At 55.6% G+C, this 21,742-nt stretch overlaps 1 protein-coding gene across 6 annotated transcripts in view; it reads right to left on the reverse strand.

The window, feature by feature from the left end:
* PLCE1 (phospholipase C epsilon 1) overlaps positions 1 to 21,742 on the reverse strand; it is a 3,624,599-nt gene that overhangs the window by 1,958,203 nt on the left and 1,644,654 nt on the right. For all 6 annotated transcript variants that reach the window (XM_069611343.1, XM_069611341.1, XM_069611340.1 and 3 more), the window contains one exon: positions 6,161 to 6,419. In XM_069611343.1, coding sequence (XP_069467444.1) covers positions 6,161 to 6,419 — 259 coding nt within the window. The remainder of the gene's footprint in view (positions 1 to 6,160; positions 6,420 to 21,742) is intronic.

Here is a 21,742-nt window from a genome sequence, read left to right on the forward strand (position 1 = left end):
TCCCGTCTTCTTCTTCACGAGGAAGTATCTCGAGTAGACTCCGGAGCCCCGAAGCCTCTTTGGGACGAGTTCGATGGCGCCCTTTCTGAGCATCGCCTTTACCTCCAGGAGAAGTTGAGGGACGTGAAGTTCTTTCCTGGCCACGGGGGGGACGCGCGGGCACCTTCTTTGAAACTCGAGCGCGTGGCCCCGGGCCAGGGCGTCCAGCACCCAACGGTCGGTGGAGATGGACTCCCACACGCTGACGAAGCCAGCCAGCCGGCCTCCCACCGGGGTGCTTCGGTGGGGGCCCGACCCCACGGCCGGTTCAATCCTGCTTGGACGCGGCCTTGCCGCCTTGACCTCCTTGGCGACGACGGCGGGGTCCGCTAGACTTGCCTCGTCCTCTGTAGGCCTCTTGCGACGACGAGCGTGCCGCTTGACGGTAGGAAGCGAAACCGCCGCCGGAACCTTTGGAGGCGCCCTTGCCTCCGCCGCTCCGAAAGGGCGTCCGTCGTTGCAGGACTCCAAGGGCCCGGGCCGTCTCAGTATCCGCCTTGATGGCCTGAAGGGAATCGTCCACTGTCTTCCCAAACAGGTTGTTCCCGTCGAAGGGCATGTCCAGGACTCTGGTCTGGACGTCCTGCCGGAAGTCCGTAGCTTTGAGCCATCCACGACGTCGAAGGCAAACGCCGTTGCCCAGCTGGCGGAACCCAGTGTCGGCGATGTCCGTCGCCACGGTGATGGCGTGGTCCGAGGCCACCTCACCTTCCTGCAGGATCTCAAGGGCCTCCGCCCTCTTGTCGTCCGGCAGAAAATCCAGCAGGGGAGCTATCTTGTACCAGAGCTCCCTGTCGTAGCGGGCCACGATAGCCAAGGCGTTGGCGGCTTTAATCGTCGTCGCTGCCGACGAGATGACTCTACGTCCCATAGTATCCAATTTCTTTCCCTCGCCGTCCGGCGGGGAAGTCGATGTGGAGGCCGCACCCCCCCCCGCTTTCTTCCTGGCTGCCGCGGAGACGACGGAGTCCGGGGTAGGCTGCGCCCGGAGGCATAGGGGGGCCGTGTCCGGGACCCGGTACTTTTTCTCGTACCGGTCTCTTCTAGCTGGCGTCGTGGAAGGGTTCTTGAGGAGGGAAAGGCCCTCATCCCAAATGTCGTCCAACAGAGGCACTGCGAGGACCGTCTTCCTCTTGGCCTCGCGCCGCTGATAAAGGAAGCCTTCCTTTTTCTTCTCCTCAGGGCAGAGTTGGAAAAGCTCGGAAGCCCTGGAGATCATGGAGTGGAAAGATCCGATCTCGTCGGGCGGAGAGGCCCTGGTGGGAGGCGACGACGGAAAATCCTCGTCGTATGCCTCGTCGTCCGTACCCGTCGCTGCCGTGTCAGTCCCCGTATCATCCCCTCGGGTGGACGGGGAGGAGGGCTGGAAGGGGCGCGACGGTTGAAAAGGAGGTGGTGGATGGATCCTTCTTTTCTTGGTAGGGGGAACACCAGAAGGTCCCGGTTCTGGATCCCCCGACGGGAGAGGTTCCTCCGTCGGTAACGGTAGCCTCGTCCTTATCTCGGAGCATAAGGACTGTATGGCCAACAAAATGGCCGCCGAGTTGTCTTGCGGCGCTGGCAGAGGGGAATCCGACGGGCGAGCAGGGGCCCCGTCGGTATCCTCGACGATGTCGTCGTCGTCACCTGCGTCGGGGTCCATTCCGACGGGCTGGCCTTCTTCCACGCCTAGGCCGTGGCTTAAGACCTCGATCAGCTCCTCTTCTGAGGTTGAGGCCGACTCTACGACGACGCCCTGCCCCCCCTTCTTCTTCCCCACGGAGGGTTTCACGGGGGTCCTATCGATAGGCACAAAGGAAGACTCCCTCCGAGGAGGCAGGGAGATTCTGGGCCCTGAGGTCGCCACCACTGGTGCAGCCACCACAGGCTGAGCCAGGGCCGCCGCGACCGTTTCGATAGAGGGCTTGGTCGGATGGATCAAGGCCTACACCACCTTAGGTGCGCTCACCGCCTTATCCTTGAGGGAGGGGGCACTGCCACGCTCCTCCTCTGCCTTAGAGCTCGACCGGGGCCTCTCCAGGAGCTTCGCCGGGTGCTCGGCCTTCCTCTTACCCGACCCAGAGCGTTGGCTCGTGGTTGATGGTGCCGGGGAGGGTGCGCCCTGCCTGGCGCCCGTAGAGCCCGACCGTTCGGCGCTCCCGGTGCCAGCGGACTCGCGGTGCTTGGCCTTATGTTGGGCCCCCGTCGCCGGGGCGCCCTCAAAGGTCTTAGAAGACCGCTCGGATTTCTTCTTCTTCTCGCCAGACGGGCTCTTACCCTCCAGCCAGTTGGCGAGACGTTGATGGCGGTCCTTCATGGTCCGTTCCGACATGTTGCCGCAAAACGCACAGTCCTTCTCCACGTGCGTCTTGTCCTCATGAAGGCAGTAAAGGCAGAAAGAGTGTTCGTCCTCCTTGAAGACGTTCTGCAGCTGGCATCCAGGGCAGACCCTGAACAGCTTTCCGGGCGTCGAGCTTCCCTTCTCCTGGGCCATCTCCGCTCCGAAGTGTAGCTCGACGAAATCTTCACCCTTGAGGGGCACAGATGAATCCGACACGGGTCCCCGTTGATCGGATGTAGGATCGGTGGAGCTTGAGGCTCTTTTGACCGAAAGAATCGAAGTTTTTTGTGAAAAGCGCGAAAAAATAGCACTAACGCTCGAGAGCAATAGCACGAGGATCCCAACACATGAACGTGCGGTAAAAATCTGAAGATGGCTGCCAGAGGCGGTGCTTAGGTAGAGGGCAGTCATTGGCTGTGGTCAGTATGACGCAGAGACCAGTGATTGGTTATTACTACGAAAGACAGATCAGAAACGAAACTGATACTGGTTTTTTCTTTACCGAGGATTCCCAGCCTGACGACGGGGAATATTCATGAGCATGTGAATCCATGCCAGACCCCATGCTGGAGAAATATGTTTTAACTGAAAAATGGAAATGTTTTTGTAATATTTCTTTCTTTGCACCTAGTTATTCATGCACATTAAAAGATACATGTTTACTTCTTTCAATCAGTTAGTTAAAATAGTAGTTTCTTCCTGTGGTTCTATGTGCACTGCTGGTCCAAATGTATCCATGGAGCTGTGAGGGTGAAAGCAGGGGCGCAAGCTTCTAAATGTCTTTTTCCTAATTTGTGTTGGGAGTATTTTTACTCCCTATTTTTATTTTTTGGGAGTATTTGCCAATTTTTAGTGAGTAAAAGTGACCAATACACCTCTTATCTCTAGGGCTGATCGGAGGATATCCCAACAAAAGATAGTCCCATCAACTGTGCTGGTCTCCTATGAGGATGTTAAAGAGTAATCCTGGACCTGCTAGAAGGAAACTGGGGTGGGGACTACATTTTATTTGGTAGTGAAAATAGGTAAAGGACGTTTGGAAGCATGTTTTATAACATGTGGAGTTAGTTGTTGGTTGGAACAATATAAATAGATCTGTCCCAAATATTCTCAGGTATGTTTACTCCTATGGTAAACCTCAGTCAGGGAAGTAAAATGGGTTCTAAAAAATAGATCACAAAGGTGTGGAAGTCAAGCAAAAAACGTTCTTGTAGCTATTGGATGGAGAACCTAGATGTTCCTTCTGCTAAAGAGAAAATTGGATACGAAATGAATAACCTCATGCAGTCCCATCCAGAAATATAGACCACATTCAATAGCTAATATGGCTCTCTCTGCTGTATACTTTCACTAGATTATGCTCTCCAGTTTGTCTGTTTTACATCCCAAATGGGTAAGTGAGCTAAAGACTTAGTAGAGTCTCTCCCAGGGGTTATTCACCCAAGAACAAGTCATTGGGCTATGTTTGTGCTGGTAGAGAGATTCCCAGGCCCCCCCTTGTTTTGCATAAATTAACTTTGGGTTTCACCCTAACTTAACAGGGCGATCCAGACACGGACCCCTTGCTCACTGTTCTTAGAGAGGCACAGCTTCACCTCACTGATGATGCCCAACAAGGCTGAAACACATGTATGGGGTTGCTGTTGGTAGTCTTGTTCAGAGGAGAATTGCCTAGTATTTCGGTGCTGGACTGCCCATAGGCAGGACAAACACTGATATGCAGGGAAATTTCTTCTCTGTGAAAGAGACAGTGAGCTAATGACTTGGTAGAGTCTCTCCCAGGGGTTATTCACCCAAGAACAGGTCATTGGACTGTGTTCGTGCTGGTAGAGAGATTCCCAGATGCCCCCTTGTTTTCCAATAATTAACTTTGGGTCTCACCCTAAGTTAACAGGGCGATCCAGATGTGGACCCCCTGCTCACTGTTCTTAGAGAGGCACAGCTTTGCCTCACTGATGATGCCCAACAAGGCTGAAACACATGTATGGGGTTGCTGTTGGTACTCTTGTTCAGAGGAGAATTGCCTAGTATTTCAGTGCTGGACTGCCTGTGGGCAGGACAAAGACTGATATGCAGCGAAATTTCTTCTCTGTGAAAGGGACAGTGAGCTAAAGACTTAGTAGAGTCTCTCCCAGGGGTTATTCACCCAAGAACAGCTGTGTTCGTGCTGGTTGAGAGATTCCCAGAGCCCTCCTTGTTTTCCAAATGGGCATGGTCCTGTCACCCCTTTGTGTTGGGTTGGCAGTGTCTTGTTAATGGAAAGGAACACTTAGTATCAACATGTGTCTAAATTAATTCACTGCTTTATAGCTAACGCCAATGTTGTATCCACCTCGTTTATCAGACATATGATTCCCCATTGTTATGCCCATAGTACACACTGCTTGCAACTACTGGCATAAGATTGCTTGTATAATATTATTTTGTTAACCTCAGACCTCTTATGCAGGGAAAGTATTGCATTTCCTTTCTGAAACTGGGCCCCTATTGATTATTAGTACCCGGCGAGAGTCAACCATAATGTAAAACACATTCTGATTGGCTCTCGCCGGGTCGTTACCCAGCCGAGAATCCCTCAGCCGGGATTCCACTGCTTTCTCCATGGCGGGGGGCGTGGTAGCCCCTCAGCCAATGAGGAGGCTCGAAGCGGGGCCATCCCCACTCCGAGCCTCCACACGGCTGGAGGCTGCCATCATCCCCCGCCGGGGATTCAGGTACGTTTATTTTTTCTTTTCACTCCCACCCTGCCCTCCCAACCCCAGTTACCTTCAGATTTTGTCTTTTTCGGGAGCGAACGCGCTGGAAACACTTCTGTTCCCAGCGCGTCCACTCACGATGGCCACCATGGAAAGGGAAAACGGACTCTGTTTTCCCTTTCCCGGCGGCCATTTCCTTTAACATTTTTTCTTTTCTGTTCCGAAGCGCAGCAGAAAAGACTGCTATTAGTACCCGGTCTTGCGGGCCGGGATACTAATAGCAATATGCCCCTTGCAGCAGGGGCATTACTGAGTCTGGTAATGCCCCGGGCCTTCGTTAAGGCCCTCGCTTCACTCTGGCCTATAACTATGGGCCCCGGGGCATTACCTGACTCGGTAATGCCCCCGCTGCTCGGGGCATATTGCTTAATTATATGTGATCTGGGCTCAATAAGAATTGCTTTTGAAAAACAAACAAAATATTTTTTAAAACATTCAGTAAGAAAAGGGACCTCATTACGAGTTACTGCAGGGAAAAAACGAGTGGTAATTGCATTAATACCACTTCTTTAGGTGGTAAAAGAATTCCCACGCTTTTACAGCACCACCGAACTACAAGTTTGACTTTGAACCTGGAGGTAAATTTGCCATTTTAAGTTTTAAAAAAACGGCGGAATTACAGTGGCGGAAATACAGCTCATGGTAACTGCCAAAATCTCCACGGACACTAAAAAGGTTGTTTAACACCGCCCTACCACCACGTGTAATCCTGTGGTAAATGCACAGGACCAATTGGTGGTAACCGTCAACACGTTTGGTGGTAATTCAGGAGGTTTATCGCCAAATTACCACCAAACTCGCAATGAGCCCCAAAGTCTCCTAAGAATGCCCCTATTGAAAAGGATAACCCAAAAACATTTATCCATCTGGAATACAGAAACCACAAAAGCTGATCACACTAGGAATGCTTCTTCCCCATCTTGTACATTTTGCAACGTTCCAGTGATTTTTTTTAGGGCCAGGAGGCATCAATTAAAATAGTAGGAGCTTAAGAGACATTAACTTTACATTAATTTACAAACAAGGAAGTGCCTTAACAATTTACCTCAAAGGCTTCATTCTGCAAATTGTACTGTGGACAAAGTCTTAAAAGGCTGGCTGCTCCGTCAAGAACTTCACAAAGCTCCTTCAGAAATACACCACAGAAAGGAATTACTTTACAGCCTGTAATATTCATGGCTCGGTTTACCACTTTTTTGTATTCTAGTGAGGTTTCGTGATGTGCCATCGCATCTTTAAGACTCCGCATTGTTTCAATATCAGATTGGTCCATGAACTGCCACATTTTTAATACTTTTCTCGACCTAGTTGAAAATGAAAAAAAACACATTTATTGCAAATGAATGACAATTATAATCAAAGTTCTCCTACATTACAACACCCCATTTAAAACAGTTACTGGCTATCAGAAAAAAAGCTTCAAGACAGTTATAAGGTGCAAATGGTGTAAAAGGGAAAAACATCATTCAAAACGCTTCACATCCACCAGAGCCTGCTTGGAAAAGTGGCTTTGCCAGCTATTCCCATAGATCCAATGATGCTGTTTTGCTGTGGTGAAATTAGCATGGAGACCTTAAGGTACAGGGGCAGCCTGAAACTCATAAAAACGAGAATTGCACCAGACAATCCATCTAGCGAGGGACGCCAAATCTGCTTTCCTGTCATGGGCAAGATCACCATGAGTAACGAAAGGATAATCTGTTGTCGTTAGGTAGATTTTCAATGCAATACAAATATTTGGGGCCTCTTGGTTTCTATTACCTGTTACCTTGTTTTCACAAAATCATGGGAAGCCCTGACTCTGTCCCTTCCCCTGACTGGCTGTTGGGTGGAAGAACCATATATGGTATTGTGGGGAAGTTCAGGTCAGACTGGCTGGAGCCTTCCCAGTGACTGTATGTCGTGGGTACACACTTGGGGTGGGACATGTGTGAATAGAGTGTGTGACCAATATGCATTCTATGTTATGGGTGTCTAGTTTCGGTGTGTGTAACACAATTAATTAGACAGCCCTGTCTGAAACTGACATGAATGCAGTGTAGTGTGCTGAAAGGCTGGGTGCTTGCCCCAATCCACATTCCTTGTTATGGGTGTCTGGGTGTAAGTGAATGGTGTGGGAAACCTGAATGTATCTCACCCGCAAGTCCCCGGGGATCTGTCATCCAGGTGGCCAGGAAGCTATCCTGAGGTACGTGCTGCAGCTGCAGCACCGACAGGCCAGAGGACCCCCGACGCGACACCCGACGCCCGCTGCCGGGCCTACATCCATCACAGCCGAAGACCTTTCAAGTACACAGAGTCTTATTTGTGGCACCAAACATTTTGCTCCAAGGCCTACCACATGGCTCAGCATCGAAGAACGATCGATCGTCGAAGAGCACAGCGAAGGTCGGAGCTGCTGTATACCTGCAAGTGTTCCCTTTTTTCTCAAGGATCTCGACACACCGGTGGTTCCTTCTTCATCCTCAAAGGATACCGTCGAAGAAGCTCTTCCACTTCAGGCGCATTGGTGTGGTTGAACTTTTTAACCAAGAAGCAGGGCTTATTTGGCATTATGGACTGGGTTTATTAATTATTTTATTACATGTTGCCCAGGTGGGTGGGATCCTCATTCAGAATTGTGCATCTATATCTAAAGAAAGCATTCTGCCATTGCTTAAACTTAACCTGCCTTCCTTCCTTTTTTTTTATCTGTGCTGATACACCATTCTGAATGATTAGTATGCTCTATTATAACTGCCAGCAGTTCATGCATTTTAACGGAATCTAAAGTCTAAGTGTGGTACCACATAGAATTGTATAGATGTGTAATTATAGTATTACCGGAGTACAAAGTGTGTTATTAAATTGTGTGTGTGTATATATGTATATATATCTTAATTTTATATAAAGAACTGGTAGCACATAACATAGTGTGTGGACATTCCTTTGTTGGGGGGTTTGGGGACTCATTGTACTTAACAACCAGCCTGCAGCACATCCTGAGAGCTTAAGCCTTGGCTGTTCGTACATAGCTACCCTATAGAGAAACCTTGGCTGGGGTGCTCTGTGCCTCACCCTGCCATATAGGGGGCAGAAGTACAGGTACCCCCCTCCAGTCTTTACAGTGACATAAGTAAAAATGCACAGACATGTGTAGTAAATCAGTCTGCAAATATATATCCACAAAACTCTTGAATGCGTCCGGGACTTTACACAGTCCAAAGGGCGTTCGGCATGATTCAAAATTGCCAAGGAGGGGATCCAGAATGCAGTCTATCATTCATCAGCTTTAGCAATGCACAACAGATGGGAAGCATCCCAGTAGATTAAGAGGGTAATTCATAGAAATTCGCACAAAAGTGGCGCACGCGGCTGGCGCACAGTGTCCCCGTGCGATACACTGCGCCAGCCGCGTGCGAAAAAATCCTTTTCATCGCACAGCGTATTCATGGATTTTAGCCCCCGAAACCAGCCGTGGGGCAGAGTGGCGCAGCGACCCTGCAGCAGCGCCAGTTACGCCCCCAAGAACGCCCTCGCGCAAGGAAAAGCCTTCAAAATTCCCAAATCATCGCAAAGGGCTGTGCCAACCCTGGACCAGTTCACAGGGCTGACAAACAGCAAACGCCAAGCGGGGAACGTGTATTTTCAGTGGTTTGCGGGAAGTTTCACACGCAATTGTCCTGGGTACGTGTACTCAGGGGTGCGTGGGAAGTAACACACGCGATTCCATCAGGGCACGTGTATTCCAGGGGTGCGCGGGAAGTATCACACGCAAAAACAGCAGGGTACGTGCATTTCAGGGGTGCGCGGGAAGTATCACACGCGATTCCATCAGGGTACGTGTATTCCAGGGGTGCGCGGGAAGTATCACACGCAAAAGCAGCAGGGTACGTGTATTTCAGGGGTGCGCAGGAAGTATCACACGCGATTCCATCAGAGTACGTGTATTCCAGGGGTGCGCGGGAAGTATCGCACGCAAAAGCAGCAGGGTACGTGTATTACAGGGGTGCACAGGAAGTATCACACGCGATTCCATCAGGGTACGTGTATTCCAGGGGTGCACGGGGAGCACCACACGTGAATTGCACGTGTGGGCCCTCCAAGGTGTACCCTCTACACCCTCCACGGCCCCTGCAGGCGGCCCACACCACAGGGGCCGACTCTGCACATGTCCCGCAGGCAGCCCATCCACGATGCCCATGCCCCCCAGCCAACCCACATGTCACCTTGCACTACTGCCCACCAACGCATGTCCCCCTGCACCCCCAGCCCCCAGGGGCACCCTCCACCAGGCCCCCACTCATGTCCAACTCATGTCTCCCAGAACCCCCACCCCCCAGCAGTGCAGGGCACCCTCCACCAGGCCCCCACTCATGTCTCCCACCACCCCCACGCCCCAGCATCCAGGGGCACCCTCCACCAGGCCCCCACTCATGTCCCCCTGCACCCCCACCCCCCAGCAGTGCAGGGCACCCTCCACCAGGCCCCCACTCACCTCTCCCATCACCCCCACCCCACAGCAGTGCAGGGCACCCTCCACCAGGCCCCCACACATGTCCCCCTGTTAGGGAGAATTCTCTGTTTAGGCTGAATTTCCCTACCTAGTGAGTCCCCCAGCAGCTTTGCTGGATTTCTGGGGTTTCTTTTTTTCTCCTGCCAAGAGTGAGACTCTTTTACCCTCACTCTTGGGCATGTTTGAAGTGTGTTTCTTTGGTTTACCTTGTGTTGAATGGGTTATGGGGTCTTTTACCCCATAGGGCCTCATGTGTTTTTATGATGTGGGTTACCCAGCACCCTCCGTGCAGTAACCCAGGGGTGTCCTAGGGACTCCCCAACATAGACTCCATACCCTGGGACTGACTACTGTCTCTCAGGGCATGTAAAGTCACCAATGACGTTACTAGTCTTAAATCCTGAACAGAACCAGTACAAACCATCATATTGTGGACGTACTGGCTGGGGCAATTCGATTGCCCCAGGGTCTGTTAGTCGAGGGGGCACGTCTCCGTCCCCCCTAATCGAGCTTTGGCTGGTGGCAGTGGAAACTACGTTTTATATTCAACCGCAAATATTTTCCTATGGGATTTCCCATTGTTTTAGGCTACTACATTTATTTAATTATTTACGGTAGCCTCGAACATACCGCCGGGTTTATATATTTATTATTATAACTCCGGTTGGGATTTTTTGCCAAAACTTGATTCTAAAATGGCGTTGGCGTTCGCCTCTGTAACTCTGACCCAAAGTGGAGCCCTTTGTTCCACTTTTGGCGGGCTTCTCCACAGAAGCCCTCCAAAGTGGTGCCACTCTGTCTGGGGTACTTAGGAGGGGTGGAGGGGGATTTAGGCACCCTGGACTGAGTTACCTTGGTAACTCAAGTCGCACTCCGTCCTGATTGGCCCAAGTGGTGAGCCGGCCGGCTCACCACTTAGCATGTTTGAGTGACAGCTAGGCTGGGTGAATGGGGGTTTGCTGCATAAAAGCAGGGCTTTGGGGACTGGAACTTTAGAAGTCGCCACAGGACCTAAGAATCCGACGAGGGAAGAGCTGAGCCGACCTGCTACGACGACACCACCGGTGGAGCCCTGCTGAACCGTCTCACCACTTTTCCCAACGACCGAGGAGAGCTCTTAACGGAGTGTCTCCTTCCCTTGACTGGTGGGGACAACCAGTTTCCACCTTCTTTTCGCTTCTGCGAGGTATCTCGTGGCCGCCTTGCCAGTGCCAAGCACCCCGGCAACCGGAATACCACACTTTTACCACAACCGCGAAAGTCGGTTCAACCCTTTAACCGGAGGACTCTGCGGCTGGTTTCTTCCCGGGCAGTGCAACGACCTTCTTCTTCTGCTCTTCAGCGAGATCCTCTTCTTCTCTGACCGACGTCGAGCCTTGCTGCCACTGCCTGGAACAACTGCCACCGCTGGAGGATCCTTCCCGTTTAAGGTACCGTGTTCCGCCTGGCTTCCCTTGCCACCGACTGTACGGGGTAGTTTTAGCCCCCGGCTTTCGAACCTGGGACTGCCTGGGACACCCTGGCTAAACTTTCTAAGCCTCTCTAAACTCTTTCCGAACTCTTTTGCAAGACTCTGAATCCCTAATAACTGTGTGATCTTGGGCACATTTTCGCTCTGTCTGCTCTAAGAGTGGGCCCTGCCTAGTGACTTTTGCTCACCTGTGACTTTGTGCTTCCCTGATCTTACAAAAAGTGTTCTTGACCTTAGAGTGGTGTGTTTATCCTATTTCTGCTCTTTTTCCTTCCCTCCTTTAAACCTACTAGAGTGTCATCTAAAGTTAAGCACTCACCTCTGTTTGAATTATGTGGTGTTAACCAAGAGTTGTCTAGTTAAGGAATAAGGGTTGGGGCTGTTTTTCATATAACTGTGTTCGGAGTGTTTTACTATATATTGCTAGAGTGTTTCCCACTTATGTGTTCTTAAAATAAATAACCATATACTTTTGAAACCAAGCTCTTGTCAGTGTTTGCTTGTACTATTGTGTCTGAGTACATATTGTGTATACTTTACATACTGCCTAACTCTTCTTGAGGGAAGTCTGACTGCTCAGCCACAGCTACCAGGTAAATCTGGGTGGTACAGACTGCTACCAAGTGGGTTTACTGCTATACCTGTAGTCTTAAATCTTTTGCAGTGTTCCCCAAGGGAACTGCACAGGTTTCTGCCTAACACCCCCTGCACCCCCACCCCCCCAGCATCCAGGGGCACCCTCCACCAGGCCCCCACTCATGTCTCCCACCACCCCCACCCCCCAGCAGTGCAGGGGCACCCTCCACCAGGCCCCCACTCATGTCTCCCATCACCCCCACCCCCCAGCAGTGCAGGGCATCCTCCACCAGGCCCCCACTCATGTCTCCCACCACCCCCACCCCCCAGTAGTGCAGGGCACCCTCCACCAGGCCCCCACTCATGTCCAACTCATGTCTCCCATCACCCCCACCCCCCAGCATCTAGGGGCACCCTCCACCAGGCCCCCACTCATGTCCCCCTGCACCCCCACCCCGCAGCAGTGCAGGGCACCCTCCACCAGGCCCCCACTCATGTCCAACTCATGTCTCCCATCACCCCCACCCCCCAGCATCCAGGGGCACCCTCCACCAGGCCCCCACTCATGTCTCCCATCACCCCCACCCCCCAGCAGTGCAGGGGACCCTCCACCAGGCCTCCACTCATGTCTCCCACCACCCCCACCCCCCAGCAGTGCAGGGGCAGCCTCCACCAGGCCCCCACTCATGTCTCCCACCACCCCCACCCCCAGCAGTGCAGGGGCACCCTCCACCAGGCCCTCAGTCATGTCTCCCACCACCCCCACCCCCCAGCACTGTGGGGCAACCTCCACCAGGCCCCCACTCATGTCTCCCAGCACCCCCACCCCCCAGCATCCAGGGGCATCCTCCACCAGGCCTCCACTCATGTCTCCCAGCACCCCCACCCCCCAGCATCCAGGGGCACCCTCCACCAGGCCCCCACTCATGTCTCCCAGCACCCCCACCCCCAGCAGTGCAGGGGCACCCTCCACCAGGCCTCCACTCATGTCTCCCACCACACCCACCCCCCAGCAGTGCAGGGGCACCCTCCACCAGGCCCCCACTCATGTCTCCCATCACCCCCACCCCCCAGCAGTGCAGGGGCACCCTCCACCAGGCCCCCACTCATGTCTCCCACCACCCCCACCCCCCAGCACTGTGGGGCAACCTCCACCAGGCCCCCACTCATGTCTCCCAGCACCCCCACCCCCCAGCATCCAGGGGCACCCTCCACCAGGCCCCCACTCATGTCTCCCAGCACCCCCACCCCCCAGCAGTGCAGGGGCACCCTCCACCAGGCCCCCACTCATGTCTCCCACCACCCCCACCACCAGCATACAGGGGCACCCTCCACCAGGCCCCCACTCATGTCTCCCACCACCCCCACCCCCCAGCAATGCAGGGCACCCTCCACCAGGCCCCCACTCATGTCTCCCACCACCCCCACCCCCAGCAGTGCAGGGGCACCCTCCACCAGGCCCCCACTCATGTCTCCCACCACCCCCACCCCCCAGCAGTGCAGGGGCACCCTCCACCAGGCCCCCACTCATGTCTCCCACCACCCACACCCCCCAGCAGTGCATGGCACCCTCCACCAGGCCCCCACTCATGTCTCCCACTACCCCGACCCCCCAGCAGTGCAGGGCACCCTCCACCAGGCCCCCACTCATGTCTCCCACCACCTCCACCCCCCAGCAGTGCAGGGCACCCTCCACCAGGCCCCCACTCATGTCTCCCACCACCTCCACCCCCCAGCAGTGCAGGGGCACCCTCCACCAGGCCCCCACTCATGTCCAACTCATGTCTCCCATCACCCCCACCCCCCAGCATCTAGGGGCACCCTCCACCAGGCCCCCACTCATGTCTCCCAGCACCCCACCCCCCAGCAGTGCAGGGGCACCCTCCACCAGGCCCCCACTCATGTCTCCCACCACCCCCACCCCCCAGCACTGTGGGGCAACCTCCACCAGGCCCCCACTCATGTCTCCCAGCACCCCCACCCCCCAGCATCCAGGGGCACCCTCCACCAGGCCCCCACTCATGTCTCCCTGCACCCCCACCCCCCAGCAGTGCAGGGGCACCCTCCACCAGGACCCCACTCATGTCTCCCACCACCCCCACCCCCCAGCATCCAGGAGCACCCTCCACCAGGCCCCCACGCATGTCTCCCACGACCCCCACCCCCCAGCAGTGCAGGGCACCCTCCACCAGGCCCCCACTCATGTCTCCCACCACCCCCACCCCCCAGCAGTGCAGGGGCACCCTCCACCAGGCCCCCACTCATGTCTCCCACCACCCCCACCCCCCAGCAGTGCAGGGGCACCCTCCACCAGGCCCCCACTCATGTCTCCCACCACCCCCACCCCCCAGCAGTGCAGGGCACCCTCCACCAGGCCCCCACTCATGTCTCCCACTACCACCACCCCCCAGCAGTGCAGGGGCACCCTCCACCAGGCCCCCACTCATGTCTCCCATCACCCCCATCCCCCAGCAGTGCAGGGCACCCTCCACCAGGCCCCCACTCATGTCTCCCACCACCCCCACCCCCCAGCAGTGCAGGGGCTCCCTCCACCAGGCCCCCACTCATGTCCAACTCATGTCTCCCATCACCCCCACCCCCCAGCATCTAGGGGCACCCTCCACCAGGCCCCCACTCATGTCTCCCAGCACCCCCACCCCCCAGCAGTGCAGGGGCACCCTCCACCAGGCCCCCACTCATGTCTCCCACCACCCCCACCCCCCAGCACTGTGGGGCAACCTCCACCAGGCCCCCACTCATGTCTCCCAGCACCCCCACCCTCCAGCATCCAGGGGCACCCTCCACCAGGCCCCCACTCATGTCTCCCAGCACCCCCACCCCTCAGCATCCAGGGGCACCCTCCACCAGGCCACCAATCATGTCTCCCACCACCCCCACCCCCCAGCAGTGCAGGGGCACCCTCCACCAGGCCCCCACTCATGTCTCCCACCACCCCACCCCCCAGCAGTGCAGAGGCAGCCTCCACCAGGCCCCCACTCATGTCTCCCACCCCCCTCCAACCCTCAGCAGTGCAGGGGCACCCTCCACCAGGCCCCCACTCATGTCTCCCACGACCCCCATCCCCCAGCAGTGCAGGGGCAGCCTCCACCAGGCCCCCACTCATGTCTCCCACCACCCCCACCCCCCAGCAGTGCAGGGGCACCCTCCACCAGGCCCCCACTCATGTCTCCCATCACCCTCACCCCCCAGCAGTGCAGGGCACCCTCCACCAGGCCAGCACTCATGTCTCCCACCACCCCCACCCCCCAGCAGTGCAGGGGCACCCTCCACCAGGCCCCCACTCATGTCCAACTCATGTCTCCCATCACCCCCACCCCCCAGCATCTAGGGGCACCCTCCACCAGGCCCCCACCCATGTCTCCCAGCACCCCCACCCCCCAGCAGTGCAGGGGCACCCTCCACCAGGCCCCCACTCATGTCTCCCACCACCCCCACCCCCCAGCACTGTGGGGCAACCTCCACCAGGCCCCCACTCATGTCTCCCAGCACCCCCACCCCCCCTCATCCAGGGGCACCCTCCACCAGGCCCCCACTCATGTCTCCCAGCACCCCCACCCCCCAGCATCCAGGGGCACCCTCCACCAGGCCCCCACTCATGTCTCCCACCACCCCCACCCCAAGCAGTGCAGGGGCACCCTCCACCAGGCCCCCACTCATGTCTCCCACCACCCCCACCCCCCAGCAGTGCAGGGGCAGCCTCCACCAGGCCCCCACTCATGTCTCCCACCACCCCCACCCCCCAGCAGTGCAGGGGCACCCTCCACCAGGCCCCCACTCATGTCTCCCACCACCCCCACCCCCCAGCAGTGCAGGGGCACCCTCCACCAGGCCCCCACTCATGTCTCCCATCACCCCCACCCCCCAGCAGTGCAGGGCACCCTCCACCAGGCCCCCACTCATGTCTCCCACCACCCCCACCCCCCAGCAGTGCAGGGGCACCCTCCACCAGGCCCCCACTCATGTCTCCCATCACCCCCACCCCCCAGCAGTGCAGGGCACCCTCCACCAGGCCCCCACTCATGTCTCCCACCACCCCCACCCCCCAGCACTGTGGGGCAACCTCCACCAGGCCCCCACTCATGTCTCCCATCACCCCCACACCCCACCAGTCAGGGGCACCCTCCACCAGGCCCCCACTCATGTCTCCCATCACCCCCACCCCCCAGCATCTAGGGGCACCCTCCACCAGGCCCCCACTCATGTCCCCCAGCCAACATGTCATCACAATCTAGATCCCTGGCCCTTATGGTCAGCCTCCAAATGCCAAACACCCACCCGAGTATTGCATCCACCCACTTAGAAATGGCAATAACATGATAGAACCCCAATTGCAAGTTTGGAAATGAACACATGTCCCTCACATACACCCAATGGGTGTCAGTGAATGTCAAAACCCATATCATGATATGCATGAAACCAATGAGATGATACTACACATTGAAGTTTGAAGAAAAAATATGTATTAAAAGCAACATAAATTGAATCAAAAATAAACAAACAATAATGGAAATTAAAAAAAAATAAACCAGCATGTCCGTGAAATAATGCAAAACCACAAATCATAATCCAAAGGAAAGGTGTCCAAAGTCACAGTCCACAAAAGTAAATCCAATGGAAAATTAAAATCGAAAACCATTGCTCCATGGGTAAATAAAAATAAAAATGAAAATCGAAAAGTCAACTATGTACAGATAAACAATCCAGGGTCCATGATCCCAACCTAATTAAACCTATCTAATAACACTACCTAAAAAAAAAGAACTATATACAAAAATGTGGCCCATTGTCCAAAAGGTAAAAAAAAAATGCAAAACCAAAGGAAACCTAACACTAACTACAGAACTATTTACAAGGGCAGCGGGCTAGTCCGACGGCTCACTTCGGGATGTTCCGGGCCAGGGCATCATCGAACTCCTGCTCAATGTCCCGGAGGCGGTCCTCCTCCATGGCCCCGAGGGTCCGCAGGGCCGTCGACATGTTCACCCCAACTCCCTGCGGATTGCCTCAAGGCACTCGGCCCGCCTCAGGGCCCTCCGCATGGAGTTCTCCGCCCTGACCATCTTGAGCCGTGTCTCTTCCGCCCGCTGCCGCTCCGCATCTATGGCGTGGCCCAACCGCTGCCACACGGAAGACACTTCCCGTCCTGGGTCCTCCTGCCCTCCGGCCGATGCCTGCCCCTACGATGTCGAAGGCCCTGAGCCATCATGGCTCCCACCACGTTGCTGCTGCTGCTGTGCCTCTGCCCGTGCACTGCCTCCTGCTGCCTGCACATCCTCTGCTGGCTGGGGTGCAGTCGTTGATGTGGCCACCCCTGCTGGACGTCCGACTCCCGACTGTGGCAGGGATGCCTCCTCCACCAGCCTGGCCGCACCGTCAGAGGCAGCTCCACAGGGCACCCAGGTGACTAATGGGTGGGAAGATGGCACGGAGGACAACTGGCGCATAGGGGGTTCAGTTGAGGAGGGGGTCTGAGCAAGCCCCATCAAACGGAGGAATCCGGCCTGGGTGACCTGTCCCAGTAGGCCGAGGCGGTCAACGAGCCATTCGAGATGACGTGCAGTCTCCTCATGAAAAGATTGCAGGTCACCTCGCATGGCCCGTTGACGCAACGCCACAACAGTCAGGACAGGCTCAACCCGGACCCGGATAGCCACGTCCGCAGGCAGAGGAAGGCCAGTTGTCGTGAGCTCATCCCCTGCCTGAAAACGGGTCTGGACGTAGGCATCCCTGCTGGTGCAAGATGATGCAGTGACAGGATCAGGGACAGGATTGCACACAGGCACCTCCGCGGCGACCTGTGCTGCCTCCTGTCCCTGGTCCTGCACTGCACCACTAGCACCAGTGGAATCCCCACCTCCAGACCCCGTCTCTGTTGCTTGCACGGCCTCCTCCTCCACCAAACCCCCCACCAACCTGGATGACTCCGTGCCATCTTCCCCCGTTGGGCTCTGTGGGGTCCCAGCTACCCCTTCTGCTGCCGAGGAGTCCAACTCCGACCTCCGCCTCTTGGACCTCCCCCCGGCAGCTGCGGCCTGGGACGCGGCACCGGACACGTCACTCCACGATGAGATCACAACCTGGGAGGGGAGCCAGGCCTTGCGTCTCCGGCTGGCGGTGCGATCCCCGCCGCTGTGCTCCACAGCACCTTCTCCGCCCTCTTCATCAGTTGACGCTGCAGACAGGGAGAAATAAAACACAGGCATCAAGGCACTGTACAATGGACACATACACACATGACAGTTGCACATGAGTGGCATTGGCAAACCTCAGACATGGCATCACAATTGGCAACACACATGTAATTTCAACTTGCACACATGAGCCATACCACAGCCATATCGCAACTGCCAGCACCATCCATACACATACAACAGCATGAGCAGGCAAAGGTGAGCCAGACATCACACGCAACGCAGGGAGTGCACTACACATGCACGCACACCACCACACTTGCATGCATGTGTGCACCTCAGCCAACTGTCGCAGTGTCCAGATGGGCATCCATGTCACATCTGCCAATCAGGCTTCCACATCCCGCTGTCACATGCATCCATATTGCATCACTGTTGCACCCTTGTCAAATACACACACATGCACATGTAAACAGTGCTGATACATGCAGCTGAAAACAACATACATGCATGACATCACGAACATGCCTACTTACATACACATTCATCCAAACATGTGTGCCCACACAACTGCATTTGGCATGCAAGCCTACACACACAAGCACCATCCATGTCTCACACATGACAGCCCTCGCATGTGTTAGCCTCACGGCCCTGTACACCCCCACCCATACTCGGCCCTATACAAACAGATGTGCAACCTGCACACTACTGGCACATCACCACACGCACAGCTTACAATCATGATGCATGTACACTTACCGCTCGACTCCAGACGGGTCTGCCTCTCAAGGACCTGGACGTGGAGCGCTGGGGATATGCATTCCAGGACCCTCATCTGATCTTCCGACAAGTGGCCCCGGCGCCCCTTAGCATCCGCTGCCTTCAAGAGGCGCCGGGCCTTGTTGAGGGTCCTGGACCTGAAGTCCTCCCAGCGCTTCTTGACATGTTGCAAGTCGCGGACTGCCACCCCCTCCGTGTTGATGGCAGTCACGATGTCCGTCCAGATCCGAGTCCGTCCTTCCTTGTCGGCGCGCACACTTCCGAAGAGGGCATCATACTGCCCCAGGACTTGCTCCACCCGGACACCAACTTCCCTGGCACTGAAGCTGGTGCACCTCTGCCTCTCTGGCCGGGGGTTGTCAGTGGTGCCAGATGTTGCAGTGCCCGACATGACAACCCCAGAGGCAGGAGTGGGTGGGCAACTGGGTCCTGGGGCTGGGCTGTGGAGCGATGGAATCCCAGTCGGGAGTCTTCGGTTCCAGCAGGGGTGGTCACAGCAACAGCACCCCTGGCTGATGTGCAGGCAGCAAATGGCAGGGCACGTGGGCAGCAGTCAGTCAGGCTGCAGCAGATGGCAGGTGGGAACGTGCTCGGGGTTCTGGGGGGCAGTAAATCGGCTCTGTGGGCAGGAGCGTGGTCTTCCGTGTGCTTACGCGTGGCCAGCTTGATACGGAGTGATTTGGCACGTGACAATCCTGCACGTCTGCGTGTAATTCGAGGAAAGGCCCTTAGCGCGTAAGCGCGTCTGCACGCATACGCGATTTCATTGGTCCAAAGGCCCCCATGCTCAGCTATGACATCACGCGCATGGCCGTAGAGAATGGCGCGTGTAAAAAAAAAGATACACGTCCGAGTGCCAAAGCGTGCAATTGGTGGAAATGGCCTCATCGCGTATGCGCGTCTGTGACGTGTGTATAAAAGGTACGTGTAGAACGCCATTTCCTTGTACGTGCTTTTCGTGGAGAGCAGTGGGTGAAATCTGTACTTCTTGTCGGTTCACACGCAATTTACTTCACAACGTTTCAAGTTCGTACTCCCTGTTACCTCTGACAGCTTTTTCTCTTTTCCTCTTTTTCCTGGGCCTGTTTCCTCAAACAGCGTTCCCTTCTACTGTTGTCCTGTCTCCTCAGACAGCGTACAATTCTTCTTTTGGTGGGGGTGTTGCCAGCGCGCAGACGCGCATATTTTTCACGCTTTTGTTCCTGGCAGACGGTGAGTCGTGCATGTATTTAACATCTGTGCTTGCCCTGTGTGTCGCATACCCCTTCAGAGGTCATTCTAGGCTGCGTGTGACACGCATACGTTCATTGTTGTGTTTCTGGGTGCCACAACATAGTGCAGGTTTATTTTTCCACACACCTGGTCTAGGAGGGGTTGCGTGCACCTTACTTCCCTTTTTTGGGGTGCCTGTGCGTTGCGTGACGCGTCATCTTTCCCCAGGGGTGACATACAGCCTTGCTAGAGCACTAGGGTACGATTACCATCTAGTACCCAACCCCTTTGACCCCCAATTGCCCAGGACAATAGTTCACAGCGACTCCCATACGCACAATAACATCAGTGCCGTGGCTGGGAGGCGAACAAGCCGTAAGGGTGGCAAAGGTGGCCGAGCCCCAAGTGGTGGCCGTGGTGGATCCGGTAGGGGACGTGGCCGTGACTTGCAGGGTGCCCCTAGCCCCCCATGTGTGGAGGAGCAGTCAGGGACACCCATGCCCCCCCGCTGGTTGAGGGTAACGTGGCTGACACCATCCATGCTCAGTCCTTGTTGGACCAGCCCACTGTGGAACCAGACCTAGCACAGGGTGACTCCATGGCTGACTTCCAGGTCAGCAGGTCTAGGCCACGTGCGCCGGTGCACGTTGGTGTCATCAGGCCATGTGGATCAGGGGCAGCTAGGTCATCTGCTGCCCCCCGTAGGCAGGCTGGGGAGGCTGCAGGGGCAGCTGCGGCTCCATCCACCCCACCTCTCACACACCCAGCCAGGACAGTGTCGGTTCAAGTAAATCCTGCTGACATTCCCCCTGACACCATCACACTTGAGCTAATGCCTGCACCAACTCCCATGCTGAGTGTGCAATCCCACACTCCTAGTACAGAGTCCACCGGGGCTTCTGCCCCTAGTGTCCAGAGCGGTGTAGGACACTCAGGATCCCCACCACCTTCCAAGCGGAAGAGGAAGAGTGCTCGTCCAGTAGAGGCTGATGCCCCAGACACGGCTACACAGTTCGGCCCGTCAAGGAAGCCCAGCTTCAATGAGGCCGAACTGAATGCACTTGTAGAGTATGTGTCCGCACATGACCGCAAAATGGTGATTGTTGCAGGATCCAAGACCACACCTGCACAACGTCAGGCACACTGGCAGACCATCGCGGACATCATTAGTGCCCTTGGAATCGTGAGGCGCACAGCTACTGAATGCTACAAGCGCTGGAATGACCTGAAGCGCAGGGCAAAGAATAAGCTGGCCTCAAGTCATGCCGCTACTCTAGTGCCTGGAGGTGGATCTCCAGCAGAGGACATTGTCATGATGCCTGCCCCCGGAAGACCAGACCAGGCCCAGCAGCCCCGGAAGCAGGCATCATGCCACTTGGAGCATGCCCAAAAGCCCCAGTTAGGGGCTGTTTGGGTGCAGTCCTGGCACCTATGGCACCAGGCTCATAAAGATAAAGTCAGTCCTGGCGCCATGGCCGCCAGGCTCATTATTGATAACTTACCTGAAGCAGACCATGCTGCATACTCACCTGAGGCAGACCATGCTGCATGAAGACTCAAGCCAAATGAGGCTTAGGAGGGACTATTTTACTGAAGGGACTATTCTGTTACTTGGGTGGGGCTGTGGAAGAATACTTACCTGGATCTTCTTCCAAGACTATTTAAACCACGCCCGGACAGCCACACGTGCTTCGCGTTATTTTGCTTGCTGCAACGTAACGCTCACCGTGTTTTCAGCAGCTCCAGTCTTCAGCCACGCCCGCTTCAGTCCTGGGACTCCTGAAACAAGAAGAAAAGAAGGATAAAGGTTAGAACAGGAGTTTTAACTTTAATCCTTACCTGAATCCTGATCCATTTCGCCACGGAGCTGAAAGACAGAAGTTTTTGAAGCATTGCTTCGCATTCCTACGGCGCCGCGCTGAACTCACCTGCTTGGCG

Source organism: Ambystoma mexicanum, chromosome 8, assembly GCF_040938575.1.
Source record: "Ambystoma mexicanum isolate Mex_15411 chromosome 8, UKY_AmexF1_1, whole genome shotgun sequence".
NCBI lineage: Eukaryota > Metazoa > Chordata > Amphibia > Caudata > Ambystomatidae > Ambystoma > Ambystoma mexicanum.